The sequence below is a fragment of the Scyliorhinus torazame genome, chromosome 6, assembly GCF_047496885.1.
Source record: "Scyliorhinus torazame isolate Kashiwa2021f chromosome 6, sScyTor2.1, whole genome shotgun sequence".
Classification (NCBI taxonomy): Eukaryota; Metazoa; Chordata; class Chondrichthyes; order Carcharhiniformes; family Scyliorhinidae; genus Scyliorhinus; species Scyliorhinus torazame.
Window position 1 is genome coordinate 153,416,713 of NC_092712.1, and position 27,674 is coordinate 153,444,386.

At 46.8% G+C, this 27,674-nt stretch overlaps 1 protein-coding gene across 12 annotated transcripts in view; it reads left to right on the forward strand.

Moving 5' to 3' along the window:
• invs (inversin) overlaps nt 1-27,674 on the forward strand; it is a 498,042-nt gene that overhangs the window by 241,348 nt on the left and 229,020 nt on the right. For all 12 annotated transcript variants that reach the window (XM_072508926.1, XM_072508929.1, XM_072508921.1 and 9 more), the window contains one exon: nt 9,350-9,505. In XM_072508926.1, the coding sequence (XP_072365027.1) occupies nt 9,350-9,505 (156 nt within the window). The remainder of the gene's footprint in view (nt 1-9,349; nt 9,506-27,674) is intronic.

A 27,674-nucleotide genomic window follows, 5' to 3' on the forward strand; every position in this document is an offset into this window, starting at 1 on the left:
CACCTGTAACCTCCGCCGCTCCCTCAGTAGCCCCTCGTCCGGTGCCTCCGAGTATCTCCTGTCCACCTGGAGTATCTCCTCAACTAACCTGTCCCTCTCAGCCCGTTCCACCTTTTCTCTGTGGTCCTGTATCGAGATTAATTCCCCTCTGACTACTGCCTTCAAAGCTTCCCAGACCGTCGCTGCAAAGACCTCACCCTTATCATTTGTTTCCAGGTAGTTCTGGATGGACTTGTTAACCCGCCACAGATCGCTTCGTCCGTTAGCAACCCCACATCCAGTCTCCACAGCGGGTGTTGCCAGCTCTCCACACTAACCCGTAGATCCACCCAGTGCGGGGCATGGTCCAACACTGCAATTGCCGAGTACTCAGGATCCACCACCTTTGGTATTAGCGCCCTGCTCAGAACAAGAAAGTCGATGCAAGAGTATCCCTTATGGACATGTGAAAAAAAGGAAAACTCCTTCATCCTCAGCCATGCAAACCTCCATGAGTCTACTCCCCCCATCTGTTCCATAAACCCCTTCAATTCCTTTGCCGCAGCCGGCCTCCTCCCTGTCCTGGATTTTGACCGGTCCAATTCCGGATCAATGGCTGTCTTGAAGTCCCCTCCCATGATCAGGTTATGTGACTCTAAGTCTGGGATCTTACCTAACACCCACCCCATAAATTCCACGTCATCCCAATTCAGAGCATATATGTTCACAAGTACCACTCGCACCCCCTCCAACTTCCCACTCACCATTATGTACCTACACCCCTTGTCTGAGACGATTCTCCCTGCCTCAAATGCCACTCGTTTAATGAACAAGATCGCTACCCCCTTGGTCTTTGAGTCCAGTTCTGAGGGAACACTTGGCTAACCCACCCCTTTCTCTATCTCGTCTGGTCTGTAACCTTTAGGTGTGTCTCGTGTAGCATTGCCACGTTCGCCTTCAGTTCCCTCAAATGCGCAAACATGCGAGCCCTCTTGAACGGCCCATTCAGTCCTCTCACTTTCCATGTGATCAGCCTGGACGGGGGGCTTCCAACTCCCCACCCCCTGCCGACTAGCCATTCCACTTTTTAGGCCAGCCTCGAGCTCGCGCCCTCCGCTTCCTCGAGTCCCCACTCGGGCTGTCGTCGTTCTCGACCTCCCATATGTCCCCTAGTAACAGTTCCTCCTCTGTCAGAAAAGCAGCTCGCCCCCCCTCCCCCCTCCCTCCCCCCAGTAACAACACTAGAAACCCAATCGCCCAAGTCAAGCTCCAGCTTAACACCTGCTCACCCCCCCCCCTTCCCCACTGCGCTTCCGAGAGTCTGCTGACTTGGTAGCTCCCACCCCTGGCACCAAGCAGTCTGTCTCCCTATTGTTCTCTCCTCTCTTCCCCCTCACATGAATAAACATTTTAAAAGCATCACATTCCCCAGTAAACAAACATCAGAAAAAACAGTGAAGAAACAGTCACTTTCGTAAAATAGTCACCCAAAAAGCAGAACCAAATTCAAAGCCATCCCTCCCTCTAACAAGGTCCCTACAAGACAGATCAACCTTTAACCATCCACACAGCCCATTATTTCACATAGAACTACTTAAATTCATACAATCCAGCATCACAAATCACCGCCACAGTACTTCTCCAAGGCTTAAGTGTCTTTTAATTCGCCTCCAGCTTCATTTATTTAATAAAGGTCCATACTTCGTCTGGCGTTTCAAAGCAGAAGTCCCGTCCCTCATGTGTGTCCCACAGACGGGCTGGGTACAGCATCCCGAACTTCACCCCCTTCTTAAAGAGGGTCGTTTTTGCCCAATTGAACCCAGCTCGCCTCTTGGCCAAATCCGCTCCCAGGTCCTGGTAGATGCGCAACTCACAGTTCTCCCACTTGCTGCTCCGTTCTTTCTTGGCCCATCGCAAAACGTGTTCCTTGTCCATGAAACGGTGAAAACGTACCACCATGGCCCTCGGAGGCTTGTTCGCTCTGGGCTTTCTCGCGAGGGCTCTGTGCACTCTGTCCAATTCCAGGGGCCCCATCAACTTCTCCAACATGTCCGTCACATAGGCCCTCGCATCCGATCCCTCACTGCCTTCAGGGAGGCCAACAATTCTGAGATTCTGCCTCCTGGACCTAATCTCCAGGTCCTCCAGCTTCTCCTGCATTCTTTCCTGGCGGTCGTTCATAATCCCCACCTTGTTTTCCAGCACGGTTATGTACTCCTCGTGCTCGGACAACTTTTGTTCCACCTCCTGGATCGCTCTCCCGTGGGTTTCCTGATTCTGAACCCTTGATCAATCGAAGCCTTAATCGGATCCAGCATGTCCTTCTTCAGCTTGGCGAAGCAATGCTCAAAAAACTTGACCAGCTGATCCGTCGACCACTGTGCCGTCTCCCAATGGCCCTTGCTCTCCGCCATGCTGTCCCGTGTTACCAGCTCTACTTGTGTCCCCATTATAGGACTTTGTCTTCTCACACGGCCACTTCTGGTCCAATTTTCCATACACCGGAGGGGGATTTCTCCTTACTGTCTCACTGTTCACCGATTTATCCCATAAAACCCGAAGAAAAACAAGGCAAAAAGGTCCAAAAGTCTGTTACAGGCGAGAGCTATTAAATGTGCGACCTACTCCTCCATGGATGCCACCAGAAGTCCCTAACACCCTTTTTTGAACAATGATGTAACACTTGAAATTCTCCAGTCCTCTGGCACCTCCCCTGAGTCTAAGGAAGATTGGAAAAGTATGGCCAGTGCCTGTGCAATTTGTACTCGCTTTCAGTGTCATGATATGCAGATAATGATATACAGACAGGCAGCTAATGAACACAGAGAACAGGACATGACCAATGAGCAGGCAGGACACTCAGGGGTGGTATCTCACTATAAAAGGCATGAGGCACTCACACTCCGCCTCTTTCCGCTGATGAACATCTACAGAGTGAGTCAGGGTGTATGTACAGTATCGCACCTCCAGCACGTGGCTAAGAGCTAGTCTGGTTCAGTCAGACAGAGTAACCACACTTAGGTTAGCAGAGAGTCGAACTCATAGAGAACTGTGCTAACTGTGCTACTGGTTCAATAAATCAGATTGAACTAACTTCAAGGTCTGGAGTATCTTTTGGTTAAAGCTGCATCCAGTTGCAGCCTGTGTTATCCCAGAGTACATAACACATCATGTGCAATTCTTACTCGCTTTCAGAATCTTGGATGCATACCATCTGGCCCTGGTGACTTATCAACTTTAAACACTGACAGCCCATGCAACACCTCCTCCATATCAATTTTAAAGCCTTTAAGTGTTTGCACTATCTCCTCTTTTCACTATTACCTGGCAGCATCTTTTTCATAAGTAAAGGCAGATGCAAATTATTCATTTAATATCTTGGCCATTCCCGCTGCCTCCATGTGTCGATCCCCTTTTTGGTCCCTAACAGCCCCATTCCTCATTTTACCATTCTTTTATTTTAATATGCTATTGATGCAGAAGCAGATTTACAGTTCGAGGAGCCCTGTGCTCACCTTCACTTTTGTTGTTCCCAGGATCTGAAGGCCGAAGCCCACTCCTCACACAGACTCTCTCTTCCCTCCACCCCTCACACACGCACGCATTCTCTCTACCCCCACTCTTGCACGCACCCGTTTCCCCCCCCCCCCCCCTCCCACCCCGCCTCCCCTTCACCTTTCACACTTGCTCTCTGTCTATCCCCACCAGTGATGTATAGGGAAATTTTACGGTGCAGGAGCTGAAATAAACTGTATTGACCATATAATTTCTTCTATTGTATTATTTTCTTATGTTTTAATCATTTGAGACCTCAAACATCAGGAAAACTATGCTTTTTAAGTTGAAGAATATTGTGCTGGTTGACATTTTATTTCAAACATTGAATCATTGGTGTTTAGCATAGCTAGAAATTCATTGTGCAACAGTTTAATTATATTATTGAAGCTATTAAAACATAGGAACAGGAGTTGACCATTCAACCCAACGAGCCTCTTTTTCCATTCAATATGATCATGGCTGATTGGACACTTCAATGCCTTTTACACACACTATCCCAAAACCCTTTACGTTATTGCTAATCAGAAATCTGTCCATCTCTGCTTTAAACATACTCAATGACTGAACTTCCATGGCCCTCTGGGGTTGAGAATTTCAAAGATTCACAGCCCTCTGAGTTAAGAAATTTTTCTTCATCTCCATCCTAAATGGTTTCCCCTTATTTTGAAATTGTGCCCCGATTCTAGATTCCCCAACCAAGGGAGAAATCTTACCTACATCTACCCTGTCTATTCCTTTTGGCATTTTGTAGGTTTCAGTGAGATCACCTCTCCTTCTTCAAAACTTTTGAGAAAACAGGTCCAGTTTGCCCAATCTCTTCATTAGACAGTCCTGCCCCAGAACAAGTCTGGCCTTTGTTGCACTCCTTCTACGGGAATAATATCCTTTCTGAGGTAAGGGGACCAAGACTGCACAAGGTATTCCAGGTGCAGTCTAATCAAGCTTCTATAGAATTGAAGCAAGACTTCACTACTCCTGTGCTCAAATCCTCTTGCAATTAAGGCTGGCATTCCATCGACCTTCCCAATAGCTTGCTGCACATGCATGTTAGCTTTCACTGACTTATTGATGAGGACCCCCAGATCCCTTTGTATATACTTTCTAATTTCTTAACCATTTTATACTCTGCACATCTGTTCCTTCTACCGAAGTGGATTTCCTCACATTTTTCCACATTATATTTCATCTGCCATATTCTTGCCCACTCACGAAGTCTGTCCAATTCCTCCTGTAGCCGCTGTCATTCCTACCTAGGTTTGTATAATCCACGAACTTGGAAATATTAAATTTGGTCCTCCCATCCTATTCATTGATAGATATTGTGAACAGCTAAAGCTCCAAGTATTGATCCTTGCTGCACCCCACAAGCCACAGCCTGCAATGTGAGGCTGACCTGTTTATTCCTACTCCCTGTTTTATTGCTGTTGGCCAATCTGAATCCATGCCAGTATACTGCCTCCTATTCCATGTGCTTTTTTTTGCTAATCAACCTCCTGTGGGGAACTTTATCAAAAACCTTCTGAAAATCCAAATATACTACATCCATCGACTCTTCTTTATCAATTTTGTTAGTAATATCCTCAGAAAATTCCACAAGTTGGTCAAACATGAATCCCTATTCGTAAATCCATGCTGACCATGCCCAATCAGATCATGATTATCCAAGTGTCCATTTATGTTATATTTCTTTGTTGCCACAAAGAGTAAAGATATGGAGGTGCCCACACTCTGGATTTATGTAAAACACAATGAGAGGTTTATTATGAGTGTTATATCAAGGTGGTGATCTGCTCAAAGTCGACGCAAACACTATGATTGCTACACACCACCTGACGCAGAACCAGCAAAAATGTATTCCCAGATACATAGGGTGGAATTCTCTGGCCACACTCGCACGATGATCGTCAATTCCTGTCCGAGGTTAATGGACCTTTACGTGGTCCGCGTCCCGCCCGTGGCGATCTTGCAGTGGGCAGGGTGGAAGAATCTAGCCCATAACACCCCTCCCGCTTTTCTTCATTACTGCAACAACAACAACAATTGACATTTATGCAACAGCTCCTTGATATGCTATTTCAGTCCATGTATATAAATATGTACAATTCAATAAAAAATATGGTGGACGTCTATTCCAGTTTGGAATTCCATTCCTTCGAGAATTTGTCTTGATCCGTATAAAATATTTATTAGGTTGGAAAGTCTAAAGAGGTCACAGCTCTTGTGCTGAGATTCTATAATAGACAGCATTGCCTTGATTTGTTCCTGCTTGTGATAACACAAAGGAAGAAAGGACATTAATCAAAAAGCAGAATACATTGTTCTTTCTGAGGGAATGCAAGCTTACAGTTAACTGACTTTGCCGCGCCTCAGTGCTAGGATGAGGGATGTACCTGGTGGTGCATTCCTGTATGCAACGTCCTACTGCGATGACAGTTGCCCATTGATTACTTACAGTCGCCAAATGCATCATAATGCCAGGTGGCACCTCCCCGGATGGAGAATGCTATCAGGATCTGCTGTATGGGCTTGGATACAAATGGGTCACCCACACACTTTCACTCCCTCACACCCACACAATCTGCGTTCCCCTACTGGGGGAGGGGTGAAAGAGGAGTGTACGGGGTGAAGGATGGGGATGCAGGTGACGGACAGGGGATGGGGATGAAGGGGGGATTTGGGGTGGGTGAAGAAGAGGAGTTTTAGGGAGTGAAGAAGGGGTGTTTTGGGGAGTGAAGGAAGGGCGTTTTGGAGAGTTGTAGGAAGGGCGATGGGGGTGTGAAGAAGGGGAGGTTAGGGGTGTGAAGGAGGGGAGGTTAGGGGTGTGAAGGAGAGGAGGTTAGGGGTGTGAAGGAGGGGGGATGGGATATAGGTGATTGAACAGCTGTAATACTGGTTTTTGCTGCTGAGGTCTGGAATTTACATATGCACATTTCTAATTCCAGCCTGTCCACGTCGGCTTGCACTTTCTCAGATTGGAACTCTCGATAGTTGGGTGCCAACCATTGCTGCAATGGGTCACAACTACAACTACAACTCCCATCATCTGTCTTTGTTCCTCTCATTTGCTTTTCCACTTTCCCTCAGACCTTGTTCACGATTGTATTATCCACCCGACATGAGCAGCTTTTGCGTATAAATCTTATCTCCTTTGTCATCCATGGAGTTCTGGATTTGTTTGTCCTGCCTTGCCCTTTGTGGGAATTTAACTTGACTATACCCAAACTAGCTTTTCTTCAAAGGCAGCCCATTGTTCTTCAGTTTTGGCTGCCAATCGTTGATACAAAAATCCGTTCTTATCCCATTGCAGCTACTTTTTCTAATTCTGGATTGCTCTTTGTCCTTTTGCATAGCCAACCTAAAACTTATGATGCAATGATCACTGTCCCCTGAATAAAAGCAAAATACTGCGGATGCCGGAAATGTGAAACAAAAACTGAAAATGCTGGAAGAAAGCAGCAGGTCTGACAGTATCTGTGGATAGAGAATTAGAGTTAATGTTTAAAGTCCATAAGACTCTACTTTAGGGCTAAAGAGAGGAAAAAAATGTGATGGATTATATGCCCACCCGAAGCTTCCATAGAGATCCCCTGACTAGAGGACACCCCCCTCCCCCCCCTCTCCCAGAGACCTCCAACTAAAGGAACCCCCTCCCCAGAAAACAGACCCCTGTCGGGAAGCTAGAGAGCAGCCCAGCCAGGGGTCTCTGTGGGGGTCCCATTTAGTTAGGGGGTCTCTGTGGGGTTTCTTCTAGTCAGGGAGTCTCTGTGTGGAGAGGGGGTGGTCTCCCTATTACAGGTACCCCGAGGGAATCTCCCTATTACAGGGGTCCTGGGGGGGTCTCCCTAATACAGGGGTCCCGTGGTGGGGGGTCTCCCTATTACAGAGGTCCTGGGGGGATCGTAAATCAGTTACAATTCTCCTCCGGTAGGAGAACATCATCTCCCAAACGGAGAATTCACCCCTTCATCACTGGAACCATTCTGACAAATCTCCTCTGCAGACCAGAAATGGATGCAACTCTGACCAGAAATGGATGCAATACTCTTGTTGTGACCTAACCAGTTCTTTATATAGGTTCAGCATAATCTCCTGGCTTTTGTACTCAGTACCTCTATTTATGAAGCCAAACGTCTGATATGCTTTACTAACCACTCTCTGAAAATGTCCTGCCACCTTCAAAGGTTATGCACATGAATCCCAGGGTATTCCTGCACACTTTTAGGTCTGTGATGTTGTCTATATTGCCTATCCCTTCTGCCAAAATGCATCACCTCACATTTCTCACTATTAAATTCCATATGCCATTTGTCTGCTTATTCTACTAGTCTATCTATGTTGCGCTGCAGTCAATTAGTAACAAATTTTAATTGGTGGTTGTGTCTTAAGATGCCTTGATTACAAATTCTAGGATTCTCTCCGTAAAGCACTCTAGACCTCTTCCTCCCTTTCCTCCTTTTTAAAAAAATTATAGTACCCAATTATTTTTTTCCAATTAAGGGGCAATTTTTAATTTAAAAAAAGTAAATTTAGAGTACCCAATTCATTTTTTCCAATTATGGGGTAATTTAGTGTGGCCAATCCACCTAACTTGCACATCTTTGGATTGTGGGGGTGAAACCCACGCAGACACGGGGAGAATGTGCAAACTCCACAGTGTAGCGGTTTTATACAAGTGAGTGGTTACTCGGTCACTTCAAAGGGCATTATTGAGTCAACTATTTTGGCAGGGACCTGGATTCATTTATCAGACAGACCAGGTAAGGATGGCAGGTTTCCATCCCTGCATGGCGTTATTGCATAACGCAATAATCAACATCTTCATTACTGATTGCCTTTTACTGATACCAACTTGATACCAGCTTATTTCCAGATATTAAAAACTGAATTCAGATTCTCAAACTGCTATGATTAGGATGTGGAGATGCCGGGGTTGGACTGGGGTGAGCACAGTAAGAAGTCTTACAACACCAGGTTAAAGTCCAACAGGTTTGTTTCGATATCGCCATCTTTCGGAGCGCTACTCCTTCTCAGGTGATTCACCTGAGGTAGGAGCAGCGCTCCGAAAGCTAGTGATATCGAAACAAACCTGTTGGACTTTAACCTGGTGTTGTAAGACTTCTTACTGTGCTATTATTTTGTTTAAACTTTTGTTCTCTGGACCATATCTAGACCTCTGAATTGTTCTGGTAACGTAACGACCAGATCACCATGCCATGAAGAATATCAATGACTGTAACTTAATTTGTATGAGACTTTCCTTTGAAGAAATCTTGATACACGTTTGAAGTACAGTATTTGATCATGTTTGCTGATTGTAAATGAAAATGTTATTTGTTGTAAAGGTAAGAAACTCAATTCCTATATGTGTATAGTTTCAATAAAACTATACACATATAGCAGCACGGTAGCATTGTGGATAGCACAATTGCTTCACAGCTCCAGGGTCCCAGGTTCGATTCCGGCTTGGGTCACTGTCTGTGCGGAGTCTGCACATCCTCCCCGTGTGTGCGTGGGTTTCCTCCGGGTGCTCCGGTTTCCTCCCACAGTCCAAAGATGTGCAGGTCAGGTGGATTGGCCATGCTAAATTGCCCTTAGTGTCCAAAATTGCCCTTAGTGTTGGGTAGGGTTACTGGGTTACGGGGATAGGGTGGAGGTGTTGACCTTGGGTGCGGTGCTCTTTCCAAGGGCCGGTGCAGACTCGATGGGCCAAATGGCCTCCTTCTGTACTGTAAATTCTAAATTCTAAAATAAAGTATCCAAATGTCCATTTGAAAATATTTGATTCAAATATCTTTTCTTTCTATGCATTTAGCTCTACATGCTGCAGTTCTCTCTGGTCATGTCAGCACAGTGATGTTACTATTGAAATATGGGGCACAGGTAGATGCCATGGATGTGATGAAGCACACACCACTTTTCCGGGCTTGTGAGATGGGCCATAAAGAAGTGATCCAGACGCTCATTAAAGGTTAGATTTTGTTCCGATGTCCGTGGATACCAATAATTTCTTTTAAAAAATGAATCCCTATGATGCAGACAGAAAGAAGACCACTGAACAAGATTTCACTTTTTAGAGCTTTTACTGTAACAAACTGACTAGAATTTACATTATTTAACCATTAATTAACAGGTGAAGGGCATTTAAAACAAAGAGTTAAGTTTTACTATATGGGACCACGTGCAATCGCACAGTCTTTCTAGCTCAGCTTCCATTTTGTAAGCTCTTACTTCACATCCAATTGTTTTGATATCTTGAGTGCATTCACCAGCAGCTATATTCCATCCTCAAGTCCCAAGATATGATTACCAACAACAAGGTGCATGCTGACAAACCCTCTTTCACTCGGGTCACAATAGTTCTGACAGAAACAATGGGTCTTTTCCAATCCCTTGCCCTTCTTGTATTTTGCTCTTTCCAACTGGAAATCACATACAGAGATGCAGTCTCTGCTCTTTTCTCAGAGGTCTGCTTCAAAACCAGGATCTGTTTTGAAGTCTGCCGAACCTTTCGGAGAGCACTTTGTTTGGTTCCTCTTTACATGAACATAGAACATAGAACGATACAGCGCAGTACAGGCCCTTCGGCCCACGATGTTGCACTGAAACAAAAGCCATCTAACCTACACTATGCCATTATCATCCATATGCTTATCCAATAAACTTTTAAATGCCCTCAATGTTGGCGAGTTCACTACTGTTGCAGGTAGGGCATTCCACGGCCTCACCACTCTTTGCGTAAAGAACCTACCTCTGACCTCTGTCCTATATCTATTACCCCTCAGTTTAAAGCTATGTCCCCTCGTGCTAGTCATTTCCATCCGCGGGAGAAGGCTCTCACTGTCCACCCTATCTAACCCCCTGATCATTTTGTATGCCTCTATTAAGTCTCCTCTTAACCTTCTCTCTAACGAAAACAACCTCAAGTCCATCAGCCTTTCCTCATAAGATTTTCCCTCATACCAGGCAACATCCATGAGTTCTTAGTGTGTCTGAATTGGCAAACAAAAAACATTGGCTGACCCAACCTCAATGCCGTTAGTTTTCTATTTACCCTTTGGCGGGAGAATGGGGATAAGAAACGTATTAGCCATGATTGGCTGAATGGCCTAATTCATAGAATCATAGAATTTATGGTGCAGAAGGAGGCAATTCGGTCCATCGAGTCTGCACCGTCCCTTGGAAAGAGCACCCTAGTTAAGCCCATGCCTCTACCCTATCCCCGTAACCCAGTAACCCCACCTAACCATTTGGACACTAAGGGGCAAATTAGCATGGCTAATCCACCTAACCTTCACACCTTTGGACTGTGGGAAGAAACCGGAGCACCCTGAGAAAACCCACGCAGACACGGGAAGAAAGTGCAAACTCCACACCCGAGGCCAAAATTGAACACGGGTCCCTGGAGCTGTGAGGCAGCAGAGCTAACCACTGTGCCGAGGGAGATGGACATTTTGTTGTGCAAGAAAACAGTGTTTGTGGGGCCAGGGAGGTGTGAAATCTGGGGTGGGGGAGGTTTGTGACCGTGAGTGAGGTATTAAAGGGGACACCGGTGGTGTTAGTCAATGTTTATGCACCTGATTGGAACGATGCAGGGTTTGTAAAGAGGGTACATGGGGCGATTCTGGACTTGGATTCGCACCAGCTTTTCATGGGAAAGGATTTTAACTGATGAGCTGAAGGCGGACTGGTCGAGTCCCAAGTCGATGGGGATGACGAGGGAGCAGGGAGGGTTTATGGATAGAATGGGGATGGTGATTCCGTGAGGTTCAGCACCCAGGAGGGAGGGAATACTCCTTCTTGTATGTGTAAAAGGTGTACTCTAGAATTGATTTTTTTCTTGGTGAGTCAGGTGGTGCTGGTGGAGGTGGTAGGGGCGGAATATGTAGGAATTCTGATTTCGGACCACGTGCCGCATTGGCTGGATGTTCATGGTTGGATTTGGGATTCTGGCACACGAGGTGTTTTGTGAGAAAGTGACAGTGGTGATTAGGAATTAAGTGGAGCGTAACCAGAATGTGGAGGTGTCGGTGGCCACATTCGGGGAAGGTGGTGGTTCGAGGTGAGATTATTTTATTTAAAGCACATAGAGATAGGAGGAGGAGGGAGGAGCACCGGTGGCTGTTACATAAGATAGTCTAGGTGGATAGGAGATATTTGGCAGCCCCCAGGTGGATAGGAGATATTTGGCGGCGAGGAGGGATTTGCAGGGGCAAATTGGTGGGGGCGGGAAAGGTTGGAGGAGGTGTCCTGCAGAGGTTCCAGCTTGAAGGCCCTGGTGACGGCCCTGTTGCAGTTAGCCCCAGGAAAGTATACGGGGAGTCCGGTGACGCAACCGACTGTCAGCATATGGAACAGCTGAGGAGGTATTTTAAGTCGGATAAAATGTTGGTGCTGACGCCACTGTGTGGCAACCATAGGTGTAAGCCTGGGAGGATGGATGGTATGTAGGGGAAGTGGATGGAGGGGGGGCTGGAGTGGGTTAGGGATATGTTTCCGGAGGGGAAGTATGTGGGGCTGGACAAACTGCAGGAGGGGTTTGAGCTGCCATGAGGCAGTGCATTTAGGTTCATGCAGGTGTGGGACTTTGTGTAAAAGGAGTGGCAGACATTCCTCCAGCTACCAGCGTACACGTTATTGGAGCAACTGCTGCTTCATAGATCATAGAATTTACAATGCAGAAGGAGGCCTTTCGGCCCATCGAGTCTGCACCTGCCCTTGGAAAGGGCACTCTACTTAAACCCACGCCTCCACTCTATCCCCGAAACCCAATAACCCGACCTAACATTTTGGACACTAAGGGGCAATTTAGCACAGCCAATCCACCTAACCTGTACATCTTTGGACTGTGGGAGGAAACCGGAGCACCCAGAGGAAACCCACGCACACACGGAGAGAAAGTGCAAATTCCACACAGTCACCCGAGGCTGGAATTGAACCCGGGACCCTGGACTGTAAGGCAGCAGAGCTAAACACTGTGCCACCCTTCCTGATGACTTGGGTGAGGGTAGGATTGGGGACATATGCTGGTGGTTGGGAGAGCAGGCCAAGGCACAGGTGGTGAGGATAAAGCGTAAGTGGGAGGACAAGTTGGAGGGGGAAATATGTTGGAAACTCTGGTGTGAAGCGAAGCAGTGGGTGAACTCAACCTCCTCCTGCTCGAGGATGAGTTTGATTCAGTTCACAGAGTACACATGACTCGGTCGAGAATGAGTGTGTTCTTCCAGGGGGTAACAGATGGATGCGAGAAGTGTGGGCGTGGGCCGGTGAATCATGCTCACGTTTTCTGGGGTTGCGAGAAGCTTTTGGGAGGCGGTGTTTGGGATGTGATCCAGGATGGTGGGGGCTGAGGTCAGGCTGGACCCTATAGTGGAGATCTTTGGTGTTTCGGAGGAGCCGGAGCTGCTGGAGGGGAAAGGGGCCAATGTTGTGACCTTCTCCTCTCTGATTGTCCGGCGAAGGATCTGTTGAATTGGAGGTCAGATATGCCGTCAGTAGTGGCGGCCTGACTGGAGGATTTGTGAGACTTTCTACAGCTGGAGAAGATTAAGTTTGAGTTGAGGGGGTCAGCAGTGGGTTTCGGGGTGCAGTGGAGTTTATTCATGACTTTATTGAGGAGCTGTTTGTCTTGGAGCAGGGGGAGGGATTAAAAAAGGGAAAACTGTACAAACTTAAATATGCTTTGATGGATTGTGTATTTTGTTGATGTCATGTATAGAGTCATAGATGTTTACAGAGTGGAAACAGGCTCTTTGGCCCGGCTTGTCCATGCCGCCCAGTTTCTATCACTAAGCTAATGCCCGCATTTGGCCCATTTCCCTCTGCACCCACCCTGCCCATGTAACTGGCGAACTGCTTTTTTAAAGGAAAAATTGTACCCGCCTCTACCACTGCCTCTGGTGGATAGGGAATGACTGATAGCCAAGCCAGTGAAGCCCAAATCATTTGGATGATTAATAAATAAAAAATTCCCCTCCACTCCTCAGTTAAATTGTAGTTGAATCACTTGACCTCATTTCAGTCTAGAATGCCTGTTAAGAGAACATTCAGTAAGAACATTTTTATAATCTCAAATTTGCACTACTTCGTTCTTGGATAATCTAAACATATTTGGACTTCATCTACATAGTATAATCTGTATTAAAACTTATAAAAAATATTTCAATGTAGTGCATCGTTCACATAAAAATATCCTTCAAATGGTCACTTAGTTGATTCGTCCTACATTGCATAAGTTTTGGTTAGTTCAAAAACACAAAAAATAGTGTTGCTCTTTTTAGCCTTAGTTTATTAGCTCTGATTATGTCACCTTTGCTCACGAGTCGCCAGGTATCTCTGATACCGCCACGTGGTTCAAGCTCGAGTTATGATTAATAAGTCAGCACACCGCTTAGTAAGATTGAAATCAACGGTCATTTATTATATACAACAGGTAATGCTTATACAATAATCCTACTATCTATATGGAAACCTACCACTACTGGCCAATACTTAACTTTAGGAAGGGCCCACCAGGTCAGGGAAACGAATGGCTTATCGAATCGGATCTGGCCCGCGAGATTCAAAAAGGCTGATACGGGTCGATGGCTAGGAGTCTTTATCGAGTAGCGATCGCTGGAGTCAAACTTACTGTTTCTGGTGGATGTGCTTGCGAAGGTCTCGAGCAGGTGAAGAAGGGAGAGAGAGCGCTCTGAACTTGGCCCCTCACTTTATACGGTCCCGGGGCTTCCCGCCTCTCGGCCGGCCCTTGACCCTGAGTCCCAAGTGATTGGACTTGTTCCCAATCACTGGGTTCGATATATCCAATAACGGGGCGATTCCTCGATTGGGGGGTGGTCGTTCACCTGTCTTTGTTTTGGCCACTGCAGGCGCCGACATGTCTGGCCCGGCTTTCAATTGCTAATATGTTGCAATTGTTCCCGGGGATAGCCAATTAAACTGCAGATGCCTGGGTTGATGTGCTGCTAATGGTCTTGAGTATCGATCTGGGCCGACTTCCCCAGAGCCGAATACGCTATTCTGTCTGCATCTGTCCATTTGTGTCCTGTTGGCTGCTTTTCCCATCAGCCTTTTCGGTGAGCCATTTTAAATCGGGTTTTGGCCAAATTAATAGGGAATCAGCCATTTTAGGTGGTTACAGACCCTCCTTGTGATCCTAACGCGAAGCGTGAAGGATCACATAAATGTTGTCCTTTCCGTTCCCTGACCAGGGGGGGGGACACCTCCTACATGGCCACTACTCTGACCCTAGCTATGCACAATAAATTTACCTAAACAATTCTTGAGGGCGCTATGTCAGGCAGGGGCATGTATCTAAAAAAATAAAAACTTGGAACCTCTATTTCTACCTGAAACACTCATCAAGCATTGCATAATCCTATCTCTCTAACATACAACAACAATCATAATATTCCATATATTCTTTCCTGGCTTGGCAGTCAAGCTCAGGATCATACATTTCTTTTTATTGACAGGAAAAACGCAAGTGCATGTTTTATTATTCTGGTTTCATAGGTCGCGGGGGTCTGGGGTCTGGTCATAACCGAATATACGGGATCGGATCCGATATACCGGGGTTCGAGCGCGGTACGCTCTCCTTTTCCACTTGCGGAGGCGCACGGTCTGTACTGCACAGCAGTGTATGGCCAATGCTAACAGTGCCTCAATAACGTACGACAGGGAGTACCAAGTTATGAACTTGGCACACCAGGATAATGCAGCGTGGCTGGTGACTGGGCCCTCGGTACTGCGGGGCAGTGAAACATTAACGGCAGGGGGGTTTGGAGTAATGGGGTCCGCGTTCCCGCGCAACCAAATGTCCAAAAATATGTTGAGCACGATGAAAGAAGTCCTCATGGCTGTCCTCTTTCTCTGTGTTCTCTGTTTTTCTCCGGTCCTGGAGTTCTGTAAAACAAGCATAGTATCTGTAACTACCTTGGTTTAATATCCGGTGTGTTAGTGTGTCTGTCCTTCTTGGGGCCAATTAAACCCTTATACTTGGTCACTATATGTGACTTCTCTCCCATTTTTCTTTTCAAAACAAATGTTAGGACACGGCACACTTCCCAATGGTGGACCAGTGCTAAGTTTATCATCCAAATGTTCTAGGATGTAAATAGCATTTGGCAGCAACCCAAAGGTTGCCTAAATAAATAAACTGGTTTTGAAAGGAAAAGGTCGAATGAGGTGCTTATGGGCCGCGACGGGTAAGATTTGGATGGAGTCCCCGGGTAGGATGACTACCAATACCGTATGTCCCCTACCCGAGCGTTTTTGACCAACGGGGGGGGGGGGGGGGGGGGGGGTCCCCAGGCAGGGCGGGTCTCACGCCGTTTCTCCACTGCCTGAGCAACCGACAAGAACGGGCAAAAAAATGTAGTCATCATGGTGGGGTTGCTACTTTGATTCTAACCTCAAATCACAAGAGCAGCTACGATCGGGCGTTTGATACCCGAACAAGTATCAGCTGAAAAGCTAGTTCCTCTGAACAAGCGTCTGGTTTCGGTGGGTCTCTGAGGCAAGTCCTCAGAGGTTTCGGCAGAATGGGCATGTGAGAAAATTTCTCCTGTCGGACGAACAACATTAAACAAACAACGGAAAACATCCTGCAGGTTCCATCAGGAAGGACAACACTTTTCACCAAGTGTCTCCTTTAAATCATCATGTGGACACCTCAGTTCTCTGTTGCGAACAGGGTCGCAAAGGGGTTGGCGTCTTGGGAGTCAGACCCGAGGTCGTCACCTTCTCCCGGGTGCCAAACTCTGGAGTGAATTAGGGCGGAAAGGGCTGCGTGGTGTGAGTTGGGGTCGCTCTCGTCGTTGCGGACGAGTCTGCAGGAGTTGTCGCGGTGCCAATGAGTTGGGTCGAGTTGGGTGGGAACAAAGTCGGGGTCGTCCGTGTGGTTCGGTGGTCGGTGGTGTGGTTTGTTTAAGAAAATGATGAGGAAGGGATCACTGGAGTCGAAGTCGGAGTCGCTGGGTGTGGGACCAGGATAGTAGGGAGGCGTGCTGTGGCTGTCGTCAGAGTCACAGTTGCTGTCTCTGCTGCTGCAGGCTGTGGGCGTTCCGGGGCGGAGTGTAAAGTTTGTGGGTGGAGTTGGCGGCGAGTCCGTGTCTGGGCTGGACGTGGAAGGGGTGGGTGTGGTTATGTTGGCTGTGGGCGGGGTTTGGTCTGCCGCGTCAAGCATGACGTGGTGGGCGTGGTTCGACTGTGCTCCATAAACCTTTAGCTGGTTTATGTGAAACCAGGCAGTCTTACCATTTTGGTATTTGATTTTATATACCGATGGCCTTACTTTATCCGTAATGGAGTACGGACCCGAGTATTTCGGAGACAGAAATGTGCTGGGGTTATACACAGACAACATCACTTGTTGTCCTATATTATACTCCGTCGCATGTACTGCCTTATCAAAACAGGCCTTGCTCTGTTTTCTTTTAGTGCCCAGTTTAACAGCGGCTGCTACCTGAGCCGTTTTTATATTTGCGAGTAATTGTTCAACGGCTTTCTCATGGGTGAGTGCCATAACTTCAGGGCTGGTCAGGTCTAAACCCAACAAGTACTCTGTCTCTTTCATGGGGCGTCCGGTCATGAGGGTGTGTGGGGTGTAACCTGTGGAGGTGGAAATAGTGTTACGTAAAAACATCAGCGCAAAGGGGAGGACCGAATCCCAAGTGGTGTTATTCTCCTGGACCATTTTCCTAAGGGTGGTTTTTAGGGTCCGATTCATGCGCTCCACTATACCACTCGACTGAGGGTGGTAAGCAATGTGAAATTTTTGGGTTATGCCAAATATCGTGAGGACGTTCTGCATGACCCGTCCCGTAAAGTGAGAACCTTGGTCCGATTCAATACTGCGGGGGTGTCCCCATCTTGTAAAAATGTGGTGGGTTAGGATTTTGGCTGTGGTTTTCGCGGTGTTGGTGTGGGCGGGAAATGCTTCCACCCACTTTGTAAAAGTGTCTATGACCACCAGAACATATTTATAGCCATTCCTGCAAGGGTCAATGGACCTATAAAATCGATCTGGAGGTTAGTCCAGGGGCCGTTAACGGGTCGGGTGTGGCTGAGATGTGCCTTTTTGGCATATCTATCTGGGTTGTTCTGAGCGCAGATGAGGCAGTTCTCAATGTAATGGGATACATCCTCTTTGAGATTAGGCCACCAACAAAGCTGTTTGAAGTGGGCTGCGGTGGGTTCGATTCCCTGGTGTCCATGACCATCATGGAATAAACAGATAATTTGATTCCTATCCTGCTCAGGAACTATGTAATGGGTGTGCTTTAGCATCACACCGTCATGTGTGGTTATTGTATTTCTGTACCTCTCGTATGAGGCTGGAAACTTCCCTTTCACGATTTCGGTGAGAGCGCTATCCTGCTTCTGGGCCTCTACTAGATCTTCGATTCTAGTCTGCGCGACCTGAACTGCACTCACTGGCACACTCACTGGGGCGCACTTGGGGGGCTTCCAAAAGTACCCATGCCTGGATCCTGCCTTAGCCAGCGCGTCGGCTTTTACATTTCCAGGGGGGGGAGGAACGATGGTGGCTGTGGACTTTTATGATGCCAAAAGTCCTGTTCTTGGCTTTTTTCAGAATATGGCGGAGTAATGGGGCTGAGGGGAGGGGTTTCCCATCCGCGGAAACAAATCCTCTCGTTTCCCAGAGGGGCAGAAATTCAGTGAGGCTGTTGCACAAGTATAGACTGTCTGAATATATGTCTGCTGGGCTGGGGAAGGAATCTGGGTGCTCTACAATGTAAGCGATGGCCGCAAGCTCTGCTGCCTGCGCGCCTAAGTGTCCGGGTAATTTTAATGCGATTTCCTCGAGGGCGCGTCCTTGCGCGTCCTCCACATAAATCCCACAACCTGTTATGCGTTGCCCATCCAGGATTGTGGAAGATCCATCCACATAAATCCTAATGGGGTCACACGTGTCCGGGTGAGGGGGGTTCTGAGATGGAGTGGCTAGTTTTCTGGGGGGTGTTTTAGCTATAAAGGGGCCTGTATTATGGTGGGGTGAAATGATCTCACACTCATGGGGGGTTCCGGGGTACTGTAGATTGTCCGCTAAGTATGTGTGAGTCTTTGTCCGTTTTACTGTGATGTCCCGTCCTTGTAAGAGAAGGGTCCACCTAGCAGCGCGGATTTGGCTGACGTTACCGTCTTTAAGTCGTCCGTCTAGTAAATGTTGGGTGGGGGTGTGCTCGGTCAAAATGGTGATGGGGTTCAGTCCGGTAATGTATGAGAAGTACTGGACTGCCCAGAAAACTGCGAGCAGGTGCCTCTCACAGGCTGAGAATCCCTGCTCCACAGCATCTAAAATCCGGGACGCATAAGCCACGGGTCTTAGCCGGTCGTGCCGTTCCTGCAGGAGCACGGCTGAAAGGGTGCGGTCTGTGGTCGCTACCTCTATGGCGTAAGGGGAAAGCGAGTCGGGAACTTGTAGTGTGGGGGCGGCTATGAGCACCTGTTTTAATGATTCCACAGCATCAGTATGCTGCGGAAGCCATTCCCAGGGGGCTCCTTTCTTTAGGAGGTCTGAGAGGGGCGCTGCCTTGCTGGCAAAACCGTCAATGTGGTTTCGGCAGTAGCCAACCGGTCCTATAAACGACCGGAGGGCTGAAACGTGTTGGGGAAGGGGCAATTTAGCGATCGAGTCAATTCTTTTGTGCTCGATCTCGCGTTTGCCGTGTGTGATAATTGTACCCAAATATACCACTTTTTCTTCCAATATCTGGGCCTTTTTGGGGTTGACTTTACAGCCAATGGAGTGTAGTAATTCCAGGAGTTCAGACAGAAGCTCAATGGGCTCTTCCTTCGTGTCTGTCTGCAGTCGTAGATCGTCTACATACTGTACCAGACATTCGGGGCGAGAAGATTGTGCGAGTCCATTTGCCAGCTGTCGGTGGAAAATGGAGGGGGAGTTGTGGAAGCCTTGTGGCAGGCATGTCCACGTGTACTGCTGCGCTCTGAAAGTGAAGGCAAATTTGTACTGGCACGCCTTTGCCAATGGAATGGACCAGAACCCATTACTGACGTCCAAAACTGTGAAATATCGGGCGTGGAGTCCCTGTTTGAGCATGGTCTTGCGACTTGTTGCAACGGTGGGGGCTGCTGCGGGGGTGACTTTATTGAGTTCCCGATAATCAATGGTCAAGCGCCATGATCCGTCGGGTTTCCTTACTGGCCAAATCGGGGCATTATTAGTTGAGGCTACCGATCTTAGGACGCCCTGCGCTAATAAACTTTCTATAACCTTTAGGATTTCTCCCTCTGCTTCTAGGGGGAATCCGTACTGCTTTTGGGGTCTAGGGTCCAGTCCTGTTATTTGTACGGAGCCAGTCATCCGTCCACAGTCGTGCTTGTGGGTCGCGAATGCTGCCCTGTTCTTTTGCAGGACTGCCCTAACCTGTCAGTCCGTGCTGAGTGTGGTGGGGTTGAACCAAAACTCGCCTACTGCACTAATTTTGTTCATATAATCCCCTATATTGAGCGTTGCGGGGGCTCTAGCGGATTTTGCCTTCTTCCAGACACACTGGTTGACTGGATCGAAAGAGAGGTGATGAGAATTCATGAAGTCGATCCCCAAAATGTGCTCTGCTGTTGGGGGCAGGTCGACTGACACTACGGGGTGTTTTGTCTTAATGGTGCCGATTTGGATGGGTACAGGGGTTGTGATATGTCCCTGTTGTGAGTGGCCTGTGAAGCCGCTGAGGGTGATAGTGGCTGTGGTGGGCCACGTGTCCTTACCAAGGGTGGAGGAATTTAAGGTTGTGCGGGACCCTCCTGTGTCCCAGAGAAGCTCGATCGGCTGTCCCCTAACCTTTGCTGCGACTACGGGTCGTCCTGACCTACCCCAAAGGGTATCGCAGACCCAGCTGGGGGAGCCTGTACACCGTCAGTCCGTTCCGGTCAAGTCTGTCTGATCGGACTGGGCGCTAACGCTATGTATGGGTTCTGCTTTTTTCTTATTGATAGTGCCTGTCTGTTGGGCTCTCTGTGGCTTTTTAGGGCCATTGCATTGTTTCGCAAAATGTCCCAACTGTCCGCAATTGTAGCATTCTTGCGGTTTTGCTGGTGGGCTGCTCTTTCCCTCGTTTACCCAGGCGGGGTTGTGAAGAGTGGTTCTTACTGCCTGCACGTCAGCGGCGGCTTGGTTTTCTTCAGGGGTTCTAGCTGTGGGTTTACTGTGAGCCGCTTGTTCCCAAACGCGGGACAATCTTTTGACCACCCACTTCTCATTATGAGCCTCCTCCGAGGGGTCATAATTACTACAGGCGTTCTGTCCTGCTTCCGTGGCATGGGAGATAAGAGTGCGGGTCCATTTGACCATATTGTCTGCGGACAAATGGGCACGGTCTACATTTCCGAAAACGGCTTCAAAGTGAATCCACAAGCGCCCTGCAAATGCGGTGGGGTGTTCAGACCTTTTCTGTCTGCACTTATTCAGACCGTCTACGGGGTCGCCCGGTTGTACCCGATCGCATCCAGGATCGCTGTATGCATTTCTGCAAGGGTGCCTCCTCCTGCATTCTGTGGGTCGGGAAGGGCTGCTGCGACTGATGGGTCTAAGCTGAGGACCGTGAGCTTTACCTGCTCTTTCTCATCCAGGCCGTACATGGTCGCCTGGTGTTTGACGGTGGCAAAGAAATGGTGTGGGTCTGAAGCGGGGAGGAATGGTGTGATTTTAGCACACGCGTCCAGTAATTGGGTCACTGTGAGGGGGGTGGAATATAAGACTTCCGCCTTGTTTGCTGTGGCGGTGCGGTGGGTTTTTACAGGGTTCATGGGAGCCTGAACTACCTGCTGTGTGGGGGTGGGGGTGCTCTCCTCCTTTGGGGTTTTCCCTGCGCTCATGCTCCCTGAACATATCTCTGCGCTGTCTCTTGCAGTTCTTCCCAATCAGGGCCGTCTTCCTGGTCTAAACTTCCCCCAAAGGTGTCTTGGAATCCCTTTTGGACAGAAAGCATTGATTGCAGGTCTGCAATTTGCTTTCGGCACTTTGCATGGTCTAAGGTACTCTGCCTTTGTTCCATGGTTGCAGCGTGGAGCGCTCTCAAGGCTGCCTTGAGATCACTACATTGCTTCTGTAGTGTCTCCACCTGCTTCTCCGTCTCTTTCTTAACCAGGATGGCACGCTGCGTGTCCTGATAAGCCTTCTCATACTGGGATTGAAAACTGCTTAAATGCACCAGACAAGACTGGTGACCCCGTTTGGCGTCAGCCACCTCTTCGTCCTTGGCTTCTAACTGCCTTTTCAATTCCAGGTTTTCCTTTTCCATCTCGCATACATCGATTTTACTCATACGATGTATGCCCTCTATTTCTTTTCGGAGCGTCCTGCCAACCTCCTCTGTGCCTCGCAATTGTGCCATGCAGGACACGATTGCCATCGGCTTGCGCGCTTTCGCTAAGCTTTTCTTATGGATTTCACTCATGTTCTCCCACCAAGTATGCCCTATACTTCCGGGACCTGAGTCATCATTATTACAGAAACCGCTCCACACGGGCCATCCTTTGCCCTGCAGAAATTTGCGAATTTCCACTTTCCAAATGGGACACTGTCCCACTTTAATGCTGCTGATCGGTGCGACCGCAAATTCTTCGGGGTTCATGATGCGTTGCATTGCCTGCATGGCCATCTCTCTTATCTGCTCGTTACGTTCAAATTTGGAACAGGTGTCGTAGATGCGGGTACGGCTTGAGCTAATTTCCGAAAATACAGACTTCCGACAGTTTTGACGCTACAAAATCTATCGGTTTTACCTTATAACCCTGTTAGTTACGCATGCACACACACACTTCCGAATTGTGAATTATTAACCAGAATTGCTTGAACACTTGTGGTCTTTTTTTTTGTTTTTGTTTCCGATTGGATTCTATTCAAATTGTTGGGGTTCTCCCGGAGTGGTTTTCCACTTCTATGTCGGGTCCCGGCGGAGTCGCCAATTATGTTGCTCTTTTTAGCCTTAGTTTATTAGCTCTGATTATGTCACCTTTGCTCACGAGTCGCCAGGTATCTTTCTGATACCGCCACGTGCTTCAAGCTCGAGTTATGATTAATAAGTCAGCACACCGCTTAGTAAGATTGACATCAACGGTCATTTATTATATACAACAGGTAATGCTTAGACAATAATCCTACTATCTATATGGAAACCTACCACTACTGGCCAATACTTAACTTTAGGAAGGGCCCACCAGGTCAGGGAAACGAATGGCTTATCGAATCGGATCTGGCCCGCGGGGTTCAAAAAGGCTGATGCGGGTCGATGGCTAGGAGTCTTTATTGGGTAGCGATCGCTGGAGTCAAACTTACTGTTTCTGGTGGATGTGCTTGCGAAGGTCTCGAGCAGGTGAAGAAGGGAGAGAGAGCGCTCTGAACTTGGCCCCTCACTTTATAGGGTCCCGGGGCTTCCCGCCTCTCGGGGCAGCCCTTGACCCTGAGTCCCAAGTGATTGGACTTGTTCCCAATCACTGGGTTCGATATATCCAATAACGGGGCGATTCCTCGATCGGGGGGTGGTCGTTCACCTGTCTTTGTTTCGGCCACTGCAGGCGCCGACAGGTCTGGCCCGGCATCCAATTGCTAATATGTTGCAATTGTTCCGTGTATAGCCGATTAAACTGCAGATGTCTGGGTTGATGTGCTGCTAATGGTCTTGAGTATCGATCTGGGCCGACTTCCCCAGAGCCGAATACGCTATTCTGTCTGCAGCTGTCCGTTTGTGTCCTGTTGGCTGCTTTTCCCATCAGCCTTTTCGGTGAGCCATTTTAAATCGGGTTTTGGCCAAATTAATAGGGAATCAGTCATTTTAGGTGGCTACAATAGGAGCAGGAGTAGACAATATGGCCCTTTGAGCCTGCTCTGAGGAAAGGGTTAAAAGGTAAATCTAAATATCTTGAACATGAAAGACTTTTTCAGGGGCAGAAAACTTTTCTGCTTTGAAAGCCTTGTGAAACCCTTCAATTCCCTCCCTCAGCTAAATTTCAGCAAATTCACTTAACCTCACGGTTGTCATACATCGGGTGGCATAGTGGTGCGCACTGCTGTCTCACAGCACCAGGGACCCGGGTTCAATTTTGACCTTGGCCAACTGTCTGTCTGGAGCTTGCACTTCCTTCCTGTGTCTGCGTGGGTTTCATCCAGGTGCTCTGGTTTCCTCCCACAGTCCAAAGATGTGCAGGTTAGGTGGATTGGGTATGCTAAATTGTCCCTAGGTTGGGTTGTGGGGATAGGGTGTGGGGTTGGGCTTGGGTTGGGGTGCTCTTTCGGAGGGTTGGTGCTGACTCAATGTTATTATGAGCCAGGGTTTCGAGAACCCCAAAGTGTATCATGGAGCTCACCTGACCCACAACTTTGAATAGATTGTGGTTATGGGGAGCACATTGGCCATGTGTGGGGCAACAGAAATCTACAGTCCTTTAAAATTAAAACACTGTTTATTTATGAAACCAGTTAACACTTTATAAACCCACAGAAAGCATCTTAACAACTATCAACACCAATAAATCCCCCAAAGAATACAGTACTCTCTAAGTAACTCTTAATCTTTCCTTGCAACGTCCAGAAGACAAAATTAACCAATTTTAAGAAAGACATCAGGTTTAACTTCACTACTGAGAACAGTTACCACTTTGAAATCACCAAATGATTAGTCATAAGCTTGCAGAGATTCATACACATCTTGCTGTAACTGCAGCTTCTCCAAATCGAAAACTAAACTAAACACACCCTGTAGCTCCGAGCCCAAAGTGAAAGTAAAAGCAGACAGACAGCCCAGCTCCACCCAAACTCTGACATTACTGATAAACACCCATTTCTTAAAGGTACATCCACTACAGCTATTTTATAAACCCCCATTTCCTAAAAGTACTCTCACATGACAATGGGCCAAATTGCCTCCTTCCGTACTGTGGCGATTCTATGTTCTATGATTCTATTTCTGTGAATAGTGTATCAGCAATAGTGTATTGCTTTTAAAGTATTAATATTAATCAGCTGAGTACTTTTAAAGTTAATTTTTTTCCATTCTGTTCACAAATAATAACAGTAATAGTAATTATAACTGGAATAGTAATAGGTATTTGCATGAAGTTATTTAGTGTAATATGTGAAGGTATATTTAATTTAATAAAATATTATTTTTGCAAGACTGAATAAGCTATTTTTTATTGTAAGCAGAGTATTCTTTACATTTCTGAGATTGCTACTATAATTTTTGGATCACATTTTTGGATCTTGATTTGTACTGGTACTTAAGAAATACATGTTTCTTTTCTTCTCTGTTATTTATTGTTTTCAAGTTGTTTCAAAGTTGAACAGTCTTCTCTGCTAACTCTTAACATTGAAAAGCGTGATTTGTCCAATAATTAGTATTGAATAAAGTAAATAAGATCAGAAAGTAGGGATTTAATGCTGGGCAAATTAAATTATGAGATAATTTTAAGTAAATGATTTTGAATTAAGTATAGATTATAATAAGCAGAGCATTTTGTACCTCATTCTTACCATTTATGTTTATTTCACTGTACCAAATAACAGTATGGCTCAGTGTCAACGTTTTAAAAAATTATTTGCTGATGAACTTCCGCTAAGTTAGGTTTCTGTTTCTGCTTTTATATCTGTTTGAAAATATCAAGAGAATTATGATAAGAGTAGCTCATGGCACTCCATATTGATGTTAGAGGAGGAAATCCTATTGGCGAGGACACTGATGGCATTCCAATCTCTGATGTGACATATTGAATAGAATCCATGGGATATTTGGCAATTTGTTTTGAAGACTATTTTAAAGAACAATGTCAGATGTTCAATAAAAGCTTATAATTATATGACATATTTAATGTTCTAAGATGCCTCAAGCAGGAATATAATGTTTTAATGAGGCTTTTCCAGGTGAGATAAGATGTTGCAAGGGATGAAGTTCTGGAGAGAAGTGTTACTGATTGTGGAGCAGTTGGAGGAGGAATGCACAGAGGAGCAGAATTTGAAGTTGAAAGTGTGAGCTAGGATACATAGATACATAGAATTTACAGTGCAGAAGGAGGCCATTCGGCCAATCGAGTCTGCACCGGCTCTTGGAAAGAGCACCCTACCCAAGGTCCACACCTCCACCCTATCCCCATAACCCAGTAACCTCACCTAATCCCCATAACCCAGTAACCCCATCCAACACTAAGGGCAATTTTGGACACTATTTTGGCAATTTAGCATGACCAGTCCACCTTACCCTCACATCTTTGGACTGTGGGAGGAAACGGGAGCACCCGGAACCCACGCACACATGGGGAGAATGTGCAGACTCCGCACAGACAGTGACCCAAGCCGGGAATCGAACCTGGGACCCTGGAGCTGTGAAGCAATTGTGCTATCCACAATGCTACCGTGCTGCCTCTCAGGGGGATACAACAGGCATCCTCCATCGTGATGGTGCAAGGGCCCATGGCCTTAATAACACCACAAGCTGATGCTGAGGTAAGGCGCTATAAATACTTAAAGCTTCATGTTTCAATGTAACTGTGGAGTTCAGACATCAATGGGATACTTTTAACTGCTTCACAAGTGTCTGAATCTCCCATTAAACAAGCTCAACTCCTGTCACAGAGGCTGTTCACCTTCTGCAGTTTGATATTGCGCGGCATCTGCTGTACGATCAGGGCAAAGCCATCCTGCAGCACCAGCCTGCCTCGCCCATTCATCTGCCAAATCAGAATCTTCCCATCAGTGCTTGCACTCAGAACATGAATCCGGTTACTGCGGCTTGAACTCTGGATCCACTGCACCTGATAAACAGGTTCACGGTGGGTATCGTCGGATATTCCTGATCTAGCAATTAAAGGGTCATCGCTTTTACTGCTGTTCCACACTAAAACTTCTCCATTGTAAAGGCCACCAGCAATCAAAGAGGGTTCTACTGGGTGGAATGCCAGGCACAGAACCGCACTAGAAACATCAATTACAGTACTCGGTCGTATTGGGTCCAAGCCTCTCCGATCCAGATTCCAGGAGCACACATAGGATTTTTCTTTGCTCCAGTCGCCATTCTCCAGCCTGCCGTATGCACAAGCAATGACAGAGCCAGTCACATTCCAGGACACCCCAGTAACATGCAGATGTCGCTTCTGGATAATGCAGCGTGTGCAAACATGAAACCGTGTGCGGCTGGTCCACCCAGTTGACTTCAAACCCATCAAAAGGATATATGTGGCTGGAGGAGATTGCAACAATGTGAAGTATTGGAGCTAAAAAATACAGGATTTTGAAGTGAGTGCATGGAAGCCATGGGGAGCCAATAGAGGTTGACAAGAATAGAGCAATAAATGAGCTGAGCTTTCACAGCATAGAAGGCAGACAAAAAAGGTCTGATTGAGCAGAATTTGTGGAGGCTAGAATTTGGGAGACCAGTGAAGAATACATATTACAAGTTAATTTGATAAGTGATGCATAGCATATTCATTCATACCATAGATCATTAATGTTAGCTGGGCCAATGGCAAATTGGTCCTCAGTTTAACACCTCATTTGATTAAAGGCAACTCCAAGAACATGTTACTATCTCATTATTGCCCTGTAATGTCAGCCTAGATTATGATTTTGAATTTGTAATGACGGAGAATTGTCACCATTTTCTGTTCGTATTCTGCAAAACTGACAGCACCATTTTTGGCATCCACAGACAGACAGTTAAATGTGGAAATCTGTAAATTGCTCTGTGATTTTCTGCTCCTCAGTATGGGGGTGTCCTTACAGATGAGAATCAATTAGAGTTCATTGAATTGGTGTGAATTCCCATTTTTTATGCTATTATTCTTGTAAAAAACGTTTTAAAAGTTATGCCTTGTTGAATGAAGCCTAACTAGGTTTTTTAGTTTACTTTGTCACAATCATTACTGAGCAACCTCTCTGGCTTTCAAAAACTTTTTGTATATTTGTAAACCATCCAATTTCTCCACTTCATTATAAAAACTCTATTAATGGTTTGTTTATCATATTTTACCCATTACCTTAATCCCAGAGTTATGTCCCAATTTTTATTTCACTTTCTGGAAAATTATAAAAAGTGAATGGTAAAAGCTGCGTATTTCCTGGTTTGCTGTCTGAGAATTCTTAATCTGATTGATTGTTTAACCTGCTT